The sequence below is a fragment of the Anoplopoma fimbria genome, chromosome 18 (genome assembly GCF_027596085.1).
Source record: "Anoplopoma fimbria isolate UVic2021 breed Golden Eagle Sablefish chromosome 18, Afim_UVic_2022, whole genome shotgun sequence".
Classification (NCBI taxonomy): Eukaryota; Metazoa; Chordata; class Actinopteri; order Perciformes; family Anoplopomatidae; genus Anoplopoma; species Anoplopoma fimbria.
In genome coordinates this window covers 13852600-13864538 of record NC_072466.1, presented here as the reverse complement: position 1 = coordinate 13864538, position 11939 = coordinate 13852600, and the positions used below count along the sequence as shown (strand labels likewise).

The following is an 11939-nucleotide window of genomic DNA, read 5'->3' as shown; positions in this document are numbered from 1 at the left end:
TTTAACAGTTCAATTAAAGCATCTTGAGCTGAATCAAGCTAAACTGGTTGATCAAACAGTGCAAGGAGCCATATGACACACTGAACTATTTAAATAATGCAGACAGTTTATGCAACATTGTCTCTGGCATCTGATACTTTCAAACAAATACACACACCCAAACTCCCGTCACCGGATCTGGTTCAAAAGTTTCTGCCAAGTGATGCAAACTGGTCAGTCAAGTTCTCAATCTCATTATTTACAGTAATGCTGTCTGTACGGTAGTATTGTTCCAATGACAGATTTGAAGCTATGACGTTTGCAGTTGACTGCTGCAGGGATACACACAATACATTCTGGGGAGTAACACTGAAAGTAAACATAACTTTGTTTACGAGAAAACTCCACAGGGCACCTTTTAATGTCAAAATTTGGGTAGGATGAAACTAATTCCAAACCTAGCCCGCTTTAAAGAACTAATTCTATGAAAACCCGATATGTCTCGATGAATCATATTCTTTGGTAAAGGTTACGGTGAACAACATAAAGACTACGTTCAATGTGCACGTATTAGACAACATTTTTTAACTACTCTTTTCATTTGCAGTTTTGTTTATACTTTAAAATTCACTGCAAAAGGAGACAAAAGTCTAAACGAGAAAATCCTTTTCACACCATTATAAATGAAGAGCAGAATCTGATACAGACCGCCTAGAACCAATGGTGCTGGGCTATCGCAAGAACTACAGACCTGATGGTCCGCCACGGTTGGCCAAATAGTGCCCGATGGCCAACTGTTGGCTTAGTTTGTCAGGGCCCTAAAGGTAAAGGTAGAAGTGGTGAAAACCCACAGAGAGATTCACAAACAATGAATCGATGCCTCTAAATATCAGCCTTTGGGAGTGAGTAAAAACACAGCACTCTGCTCTATTTGTTCCTGGTTTATTCTGACTCCTGGATGTTCAGTGTTTTTGGTTTATCTGCCTGAAAACAGACGCAATCTGCCTGAAAACAGACGCAACACACACACACACACACACACACACACACACACACACACACACACACACACACACACACACACACACACACACACACACACACACACACACACACACACACACACACACACACACACTCCCACCATCCACCTGTCGTTACCAGCTGGCAGATACACCTGGTTCACTTGCATCAGCCAAAAAAAATGGAACGTTACCATAGTAACCATATGGTGTTGGCCTGGCATGGTGGGCATTGTCATGGTAACGGCAGAACAGACAAGTGGGCAGTGCCAGTCTTATAGGCCAAGCTGGACCAGCAACACACAGTTCTTGATCATGCTGATTCTTCAAAGCTCCGTACAACAACAACTACACTAATAATCTAATAATCTCTCATGTTCGGATGTAATTTAGTCTGAATTTAGTCACTTCCTTAGACCCATTGTTTTACATCAACCTTTGGACAGACAGTAGAGGCATTTATTTCCTGTATCTGCTGTACTATCCAGCCCGTGTTGGTCTTAACCTGGAGTAAATACTCTTTAGCTACAGCAAAATGCATCAAAACCGAACACTTATCTCGCAGATTATCACTTGAAATCAGGTTCACAGCTTTGAGTAAAGCCAGGCTCTGAACAAAAGCACAGCCAACTGTGTCTGACTTGGCTGAATCTATGAGCACTGTGAGCAATGTGAGAAATAATGGCTGCAGTTGAAGTGTGGACTAACCCTTCCCCGTCATGGCTCAGTGGATTGCACATTGGTGGGAATAGTATGTGTGAACATTGTGCACAATGCAGATTTTAATAAAATAAGAAATTGCGAGACAAAGTTGTACTTCGAAACAAAGTCACTTTTTCCAACATGTTCAACAACAAAATCATGAAGACTTTGTGTTCTGGTTTATATTTAACAATTTTGGCCCTGTCTTTTGTCATATGGCTCCTGAAGGCATACACATATATTGGCAGAGGGGCACAGGATATAAGTTTGGAAGAAGACTTCCCGAAAAAACAGTTTCCTACGAGGCCCACAGGCTTACTGACCAAACAGCAGTGTCCCACCACCAGTTGGTCTAACATATCATGCTTCTTTGCGTTGCTTGTATGCGTCGTCATTGTGATGCAAGCAATCCAAATGTGTAAAGCCACAGCAGGTTCACAGTGCATTTGTGTGGGACGTATGTGTTTGTATGTGGTTTCACTTTGGGGAGGTGTGTTGTAAGCATACAAGTTTAGTTCTTTAGCAAAATCACTGAAGCTGCACATGGTGTTATTTTTATGGCACACAGGTGGTCAAGTTCACAGACAGAGCAAGATGATATTCATTACAAAATGGTTTTCAAAACATACCATAATTAAAGGGGAAATACTGTGATGATTGCACGGATGATAACTGGTGGCTTCATCTGAATAATTCTTTTGGCTGAATGTCAGGTTAGGCTGCATGAAGTTTCCTTCAGCTGCTTGTTGGACAACTCTGCAACATCTGTCCACACCAGTGAGCACAACACCCAATGTTGCAATGTGTTGAAGGATGAGCTGAAAAACTGGCTCCAAGTATATGTGTATGTGTGTGTGGAGTAAGTGTGTGTGTTCGCACACTCCCTCACCAGGTTGCATACCTCAGACCTGAGTATGCATGAGAGAAATAACACACACAAACTTTCTCTCCTTATCTGTGTTTCTTTTCAGATATGAACACACACACTCACAGCGGTTTCCCACCGTAGCTGCAACCTTGAGACTGAACATGAACATGCATATCTCCCGCACACAGACCCCAAATGGTTTTACTCTGTGTATGTGTGGTAACGTGGAGCTTTGCCAACTCTGTCTACAAAAAGAAACCATTCTCCTCTCCTCTCCTCCTCCTCTCCTCTCCCCTCCTCTCCTTTCCTCTCCTCATTCAGAATGCAGAATATTTTCTCTTTGAGATGAGTTAGAAAAATACTCATTGGAATTGGCTGATTTAAATAATAAACTTGGCTCATAACTGGTAATATTACCAGAGCGGCAGACTTAAGACTTGAACTTGGACCAGAGACAGACATAGTTCACGAAATTGAAGATCTTGAGATTTGACTTGGATTTGACTGCTACATGCATGAATCACTTGGGACTCGAAAGTTCAGAAACCATGAGGTCTTAAGTTTGGACTATAAGATGTTGTAACAACTAAATTAAAATAAAAATAGCACTAGGAAGGCCATGTATAGCAACACAAATTCATATCTAGTTATTTAGACTACTAGAAGCATGAAACTTCATTCTAGACCTTTGAAATAGTAGTTTGACAAAAATACAAGCCCAACTCAAGGTCAATGTACTAGCTTTTTCTGGACCTTTTAGCTAAATGACATGGTCAGAAACCTGAATAACTCACAACTGGCTTTCAGTTTGCTTAGACTTGTGTCTTGACTTGGACTTAACTGGACTGACCTAATAAACATGGCATAAGAGTTTTTGTTCATTATTGAACTGATTACTCTAAGTAAAAAAATGTTCAATGTTGTTTTGATGTTGATGTGCTAAAATAGCTGTTAAATACCTCTCTGCTCTCTTAAAAGCAAAAAATCCTAATTTAACGTCTGAAAAAGAATGTTGAAATAATGTTTTTCCAAAGGTGCAGGCAAGAGACTTTTTTATTCATGCTTGCTTAATAGACTTTTTGTTTTATTTATTATTAATTTTTGCAGTGTTCTTCTGTCTCTATCTTTTACTTTCAGCTGTGGTATTTTGGTTTTATTCCAGCTTTCCTGTATTTGCTGTGCTTTTCAGACTTCTGGCCTTCAGAAGTGTCTGCATAATCACTTCACTCTTTTCTCCTCCTAATTTTATTCTCACCTGAGGTGGGAGGGGGCTGCCATGCTTTTCCCAAACACAGTTGAGACATGATTGACGACAAATAGTCCTCGTAAACCTACGTGCCAACCTCTGTCACATCTGTACAAATGATAGGAGAGGGAGATTTTTAAGGATGCTAATAAACTGCATTCTTTGAATGGGTTCAGTCAGTTGTTGTTTTTTCATGTCACATCTCTTTTACACCTCACAAAGTAACATGCCAGATAAGGGCATTGTGTCCTTTTTTCTAAAATAGCTTAAGGTCCAGTGTGGTGCCAGAGGTCATTTTCAGTCTTCAGTAATACACGTTAATTATCAGTAATTCAAACTCACCAACACATGCTATACGAATGAATCCTCCCACTTGTCCATTAACGCATCTCCACCTTTATCTAAAGCTGCACGAATGATTAACAATGGATCAAATTACTTTGTATTGTGTATTGCTTGGCTTTCACGCATTCAACTTTATGATTTTGGTTTTGGTTCTTTCATCAACTTCCTTTCCAGCGACAGCAGTCAGCCAATTTCAACAAAAAAGACTCTGATAAATCCTCTGTACACTTCCTGATCAGCACCAAACAGCCGGCAGACAAAGTTAGGGACTACCTCATTCTCATTCCTCAGTTTTTACATCTTCAATTCCTTTCCTTGCCTCCTCTTCTCGCATCTTTGTCCCTCCCTCCTGAGATGCAAATGGATGATGCAAGGAAGACATGAGGAGAGAGGAGTGAAGGCAACAGGGATTTAACGAAATGACACATCTGTGCTTCGGAGCCGTCATTTTAAAGCGACCTCAACTAAATGACGCCTTGCACAGCTGCATCATCTGTGCATTGTTTAACTTATATTAAGTTAACAACACTGTACATTCCAGGTGTGTGTCACACCTCCTTTATATCACGGCTGCAAAAAAACTTCCACAAAGGATACACCTGTGCATCATCACTTATAGCTCCCCAACAAGCCTCCTCTCTTCTCCAGATGCATTTTAGGAATTCAGGCACCCTTCAATATGGCGCAACGAGACCAATTATTTGGTCACACACAGGAGGACAGAGGAGAGAGGAGACAAGGAGGCACGAAATACAGAAATGAAAAGAGCGTGTGAAGCATTTAGCAGCGAAAGAGCCACATTACTCCCTCTGGAGTTGGTGGAGACCAAAAACAGAGCTAAAAAGCGAATGGATATTCCACTTTCGTTCCTAATGAGTCCTAAAACTCCAAATGAATGATGCTGCTGCTCCGTGTCTGTTGAATGTGTAAATGAACAAATGCAAATGATGAATTTACAGGGAAAACAAATTATAGTTTCAATTTAATTTAATTGATTTATTTAATTAGATTGCCAGGTCATTGGATTGATCTTGCTTTCACACTTTCAACAATTGAACCATTATTAACACCTTAGTTGTATCTTCATATTTATTTAGCTCTTTATTGGTTTGGTATGTCTGGCTGGGATTTTTTGTTTTTGCTATAATCAAGAACATTCATTATCTATTTGTTGAAGCTCCTTTGTGCTCTATAGATTTGTCAGATCTTCTGATGACATTTTGTGTCAGTTCTCTGACAAAATATGTCATCAGAAGAGTTTTCTTTATAACTATTTAATTAATTCTATTTTTTAATGGGTAATTCAAATATTGAAATACTTTTTTTTTCTGCATTGGAGGGACCTCATATTCATCACAACAGAGTGAAGGTTGCACCTTTAAGCGTGAATGGATTGAAACCAAAATCAAAAGAGAAGACCTTGAGTTCTGCTTGGTCCTCTGTTTCTCTTTTCTTTCCCCGGTCCCTTCATAGCAACTAAGATCAGAGACAATATGAATCTGTCTGTACTTGATTATAATTGTTTGAATGTCACTTAGCTTAACTTCATTTTTATGACATATTTTCCCAGATGTTTGGCTTTCCTTTACAACCAAACTCCTTTGACTTAATTGTGTTCACATTTTTTGCAAAAGCTCATGATCAATTGATTGACTCAGCCAATCCGTATAATAAACTCAATTGATTTTGATAACTGAACCCGTTTCAGGTCAAATCATCTTTAAATTTCTAGTTATCAGAGGCAAAGCCATTTCATAGAGAGCTGAACAGAATGTATGTGTGGTATCATCGGTGTCTGTGATAAAACAAGACTAAGAACCTGTGCTATGCTAACATGCTGATGTTTAGTATACATTAATCTTAACATGCTAAAATGTACTCATTAGCACAAGGTACAGATGAGGCTGATGGGAATGTCATTCATTTTGCATATGTTTGGTCATAAACCAAGCAATAGTTGTTGAGACATTTCTATCAAAATCACGAATGTAAATCTCATGGTGACGCTGGAGGGGAAAAAGTAACTGTTACATAAATGTCTGTAGAACAATTTGTGCCAAAATGAAGGTCAAGTGATCACTAAAGTCATTAGGATTCATCATCTGGGAACCATGAATATCAAATGTTCATGGCATTCCATAGCTGTTGAGACATTTCACTAAAACACAAAAAATGTCTATCAGCTGCTGGCAAGCTCATGTGGTCGTTAAAGTTGGCAGGCTTTATTCTTAGGCGACATGGAAACATCTGTAAAAAAGTTCAGGGCAAAACATAAAGTAGCTGTTAAGATATTTCAGTTCGGACCAAAGTGATCGACCATCCAAGAGACGGACATTGCCTTCCCTCGAGCCATGCTGCTAGTGAGGCACTGATGGCAGTGATGTTACTGAACATAATCTGGGATTTGGGAAAATAGTCCAATATTTACTCTTTTGTATGGTGAAAACACAGGTGCTTCCTCTGCAATCCATCACAAACCAGACACTGGATGGTTCATGTAGTCTCAAAATTGCATTGAGCAACTGGTGAGCTCCAGTGAGTGCTGTGACAGGTGAGATTGCTGGAAATCGCCTGCACGGGGAAAATGTACCTGCATCAGGTCGAAAGGGGTCCTTCCCTGGTTCCAGATAAATAATACTATTCATGCTTGCTGTCCATTTCCAGCACAGGGATTTTTTTCCCCCCGATCGACCAGATCTGTTATTACACAGCAACGACTACATGCCATGTTTTTCACGGCAGGCTTTCGCCACCTGAAGCCGGATAAGTGTTGCAACATGATAGTTTTGTTCGTAGGAGGGATAAAAAGCATTGGTGGGAGAGATACAAACATCTTCAAATCATTGCAGACCAGAATTCACACTGTGAAAGAAAATGTTTGGCAAAAGTTTTCTGAAAAAGAAACACAGGAAGCAATGTTTTAATGTTTTCCTAGTAACAAAATCCACCTTTGTGTGTACATGTCTGTGATATGTAGCACATAATAGAAGATCTGACATTAAGAGTGAATATTTTCGGAAAATAAAGTTTTTAAAACTGACATATTACAGCTTTTGAACACACTTTGGTATTTGGACAGGGTAACAAAGGCATTCATGTTTGCAAATAGAGTTGTGTCCATTGTATATACCCACGCAAAATCATTTCTGAGCTGAAAGTACAGCCGAGGTATGCTTAGATGAATTCACCTCACTGTACACAAACCCTGCAAATGTAATAGCTGCCTGCATCTATGCATACACAAGTACGATGTGATAGCAGTGTGTACGAGGAAAATAACTGCAAATAAGAACCTGAAACCTGCAACTTCAGCAAATATGAAACACTGCTGTCTATAATGGTAGGGTACCAACACTGTGTAACAATAGCAAATTCACATTTTGAAGCAAAATAGGAGCATCAGAGTGATATTTGGTGACGGGGCGCCCATGTTTATTTGAAGGATGCTTAAAATTCCAGACCAAACAATCAATTTACTTTTAGGTCAGACAGGAAACGCCCATAAATATCAGTAATACAACCAACCAGCAAATCCATGGAGCTGTTGTGTCTGCAGAGACTAAAGTTTTCCTATGTGAATATTCTGCTCAGAAACTTGGGAGACAAGATTGTTCATGTGGGAGAGGTGGCATTAATAGAAACAAACATGCTAAGAGGATACACGGTGGTACCCTGCTCGTATATTTCCATCCAAGCCACATATTTTTAGCTCAGCTGTGTACTACATCAAAACATCTATTTTGTCTTTTTGTCAGGAGCCTGTCATGATGCCATGATGTCATTCAGCCTCACTTTGACAAGCACGGCTGTCACCATTTTGTGCAGATGGTGAAATGTGGGAAAATGATGTTTTTAATTCTATCCGGAGCATGCAGATACTGGCGAAAACAGTGCCAAATGCAGTTTTCCCTTGATGCATTTTATGGTTTGAAACCAGGAATGTTAAGGTCATCCTTCAACCAAATCCTGAGGTAATTTAAATCACTGTTTGACAGAAAGGTTCTTAGCACAAATATAAAATAGAGTTAAGTTCACAGTCCACAAACTGTCCACAAGGTCTGCTTTAAATCAAAACGAAGCACCTGCTGGCTGTTCATCTTGATGACGTTGCAGATCCAAGCCTTGGTGCCCTGGTTTGTATCTTTGAAGTAGGATTTTTTTTTTCCTATGGACCTCTTTTATTTCTCAGTTTAAAGTTTCTGTATTGTAAATGACCTCAATTTACAGACATTAACATAAACACAAACATCACGATTTTAAGAAACATAGTTTTTTAATCAGTTTCTGTTTCCGATACTAACTTTTTTTTACTATCATATTATATTCTATTTCATTTTTTCTTTATTGGCAGGGGTGCCTTCAGGGGTGGGTGTGGCTAAATGGTTTAGGGGGACCCGAGCAGGACAAGGGTCCTGGACTGTGCCAGGATATTTTTGTTTCAGAAATGTGCCCCTTTTTATTCATTGGCAAGAATGTGTTTCAATGTTAAACCTGCTTTAATTGATTTTTCTGGCCACATGTGGAATGTGGAAACACAACTTTGACATATTTTTACCTTTTAATTTGATAAATTCAAATTTTTGTCATTGTATTCAGAACCTTTAATAAAAAGTGCTATATGCGAGATTGAGAGCATCTCTATTGCCTCTCTACGGTTCACAACATTACGACGGCTGAGCTAGCAGTGCAAACAGAGGCAACAGTGCTGACAGAGCTAACAGTGTTTATCTGCGGGCTAACAGAGGGGGGGCAGAATGCTTCCACAGAGCCCAGACTGTGAGCTAACTAGTGGGGCACGCTCACGTGCACAAACATTTACTAAAACCATGCAGGGCCAGCCCGGCTATGTCAACAAAGAATAGAGAAGCTCAGATTACAACAAACAGGGAAGGAGGCAAATAGTTGTTTGACGCTATAATAATGCTCTGAATATCAAATTAAGCACATTTAAATTAAAGTAACAATACAACATAATACAAAATACTCAATTACCAGTTAAAGACTAAACTTTGCTTTGGTAGGAATACAAAAGCAGGATGAGAAAATGTACTTTAAGTAGCAAAAAAGTACTCATCATCTAGAACGGCCCGTTTTAGAAGGTTTATCATTATGTACATTTAATTAGTGGCTCATTATTAATGATGCCTTGATATTCAAGCAACATTTGAATGTTGTAGTTTGTCAAGGTTACACTTCATTTAACTCGTAGTTTAATCTACAGCCGAACAAACAAACATCACATCTCATAAACCGATAAAATGTTATGCATTAAACATTGTAACATGAAAAGTAACAATAACTGTCAAATAAATGTAGGGGAGTAAAAAGTTAAAGGTTTAATGTATAAAGTAGAAGACTGGCATGGAATGGGAATACTCAAGTTAAGAGCAAGCACCTCAAGTGAAATACTACCAACACAAAGGATACATGGAAATTGGAGATATTTTAACAATTAAATGTATAAATAAAATAAAGAAATCAAAAGGGAGATAAGTTACCTATGACAAACAATACTCATTGCCTCTCAAATTTAGATTTACAGTAAAAAGTGGTGGTTGTGACTATATTGATCTGCAATTTATGAAAAAAGTAAGAAACAAGTCAATATTAATAGGAAACATATAATATAATAATTAAGTGACATAATAATAAAAATAAATGCAACATTGAAACGAACACACATTACAACAAAAACTACGTGTTTTTGCTACATTGTTTCTTTTAATTATACGTTATTTTATTAACTCCTGCCTCGTGACGTCACGCACTTTCTCTGCTGCGCTCGCTCTCTCTCTCTCTCTCTCTCTCTGCCTCTCTCTCTCTCTCTGCCTCCCTCTCTCTCTCTGCCTCTCTCTCTCTCTCCCTCTCTCTCTCTCTCTCTCTCCCTCACTCCGCGTGAAACAAAGTGTAGTGTCCGCGAGAGCCCGTAGGAAGCGAAAAGAGAGAAACCGGAGAAAGGACAGAATGGAGCGACTGAATCCACAACAACAGGAGGAATAATAACCCACGATAATAATAAAAAGAGAGAGAATAAAGAAGGCTGAAGACGGAGGAGAAGAGGGAGAGAACTCGCAGGAAAAAACTTTTCCGGGGGGGAAACTGTTACAGACTCAAACACGGCCACGTTTTAAAACATGGATACACTTTTCTCCGTATTCCCGGGACTCCTGTTTCTCTTTTCCGCGGTCGGTAACGTCTCCGGTCAGATCCCGACAGGTAAGGACGAACACCGGGATAAAACCCACAGCTGAGAGTGTTGTCTCTTTTGAAAGTTTGGACTATTTCTTCTCGGTTTCTCCATCCGTGTTTAGCGTATGAATCCCTGACAGGTGTGTTTAGGTGCAGTACAAAAAGTTAGACTCCGTGTTGAAAATGTCCCGTCGTGCCTGTTTTTATCGCTTTTATGGCTGTTTTTTTCTCCAAAAACCCTCGAATGCGACATGCAGGATGCCTTCAGTGAACACGCGTTTTATCCCCGTGTGCTAATAATGTGAAAGGTTTCTGACGGTGCACGCAGGTCGGAGGCTATTTAAAAGCGTATATGAGGTGGTCGGCTCATGTTTGTATTCAGTCTGTTTGCCAAGTAGGTCGGTCTCGCTTTTACGACTGACTCACACTGACCTGATAGTTTAGTTTTGGTTGTGAACTCTGAAATCCTGAAGGTTTTAAACAAAGTTGCAATATTTCTGTTATTGAGTCTCCGGACTTGTAAAAACGGGGGTTTGATTTCAGCAACCCCCAAAAAAAAAAAAAACACCACAACATCGGGCTGTAATTAACAACATGTACAGCTTGTGTGTGTGTGGAGCTTTGTACAGTGGAAAAGGAAACATCGTTCAGTGCCGCCTCGCGAAACAGCGCGTGAATGGAGAAAAAAAGTTACGGTGTGCGGAGATCAGCCCTCTAATGACTACAATATCACAGTCAGCGTCCCCGGTGATGACTCATTATATATATATATATATATATATATATATATATATATATATATATATATATATATATATATGTATATATATATATATATGCATGTTTTTACAGTGAGCTTCTCGGTGTCATCCTCTGTAGTCTGTGCTGCATTTGAGGACTTCTGTGCGGCTCTACGAGGCAAACTGTGGCTTCGGTTCGCTCCGTGAGCTTTTTGCAGCTCTTTGCAAACCGAAGAATCCTCTTCTGCAACTTTAACTTTAGGAAAAAAAATGTTTTTTTTCTCTCTCTGAATACACTGGTTTCATCTTTTTTTTGTTTTTTTTGGTTGAGATGTTAGATGTGATTTTTTTTTCTGGGCTGTCAGCAAGGCAGAGGGGATGAACCTACAATTGAAACTAGTCATAGTTAAACTACATGCAGCCGTGTGCATTAGACTAAATGAAACGATCGGGACATTGAACTCTTCAATCGTTTTCCCGGGATGCATTGGACCTTTTTCCTCTTGTGCTTTAGTTCAGACAGTGACCCGAAGCGTCCCTGCTCCCCTCTAGTCGGTCTGTTCTGCAGAAACACGTATGCACTCCTAGGAAAGACAAAAACAAATAACACTGCTGCTTGCGGCGCACCGGGACGATTCCAAATGCAAAAAGTCCACTAAATGAACTCCAGAAGGGGACACCCTAGAGGGACATCCTCGAGGTGTTTATGTTTATACATTGTGTGCAGCTCTCCGTGTGTCCGCGCAGACAAACTCTCTGTACCTGTGTCTCTGCCTGCGTGGCTGCTGTGCGTTTTTATTTACGCATTCAGCAGTTGTTAGTCTCTGAACTCCAACACACACACGCAC

The 11939-nt window shown here is 39.7% G+C and overlaps 1 protein-coding gene across 1 annotated transcript in view; it reads left to right on the top strand.

Annotated features, from left to right (window-relative positions):
* Positions 1–10063: 10063 nt before the first annotated feature.
* The window catches only part of ptprk (protein tyrosine phosphatase receptor type K), a 107638-nt gene continuing 105762 nt past the window's right edge, over positions 10064–11939 (top strand). Inside the window, 1 exon segment of the mRNA XM_054619123.1 lies at positions 10064–10378. Within this exon segment, the coding sequence (XP_054475098.1) occupies positions 10297–10378 (82 nt within the window). The 5' untranslated portion in view covers positions 10064–10296.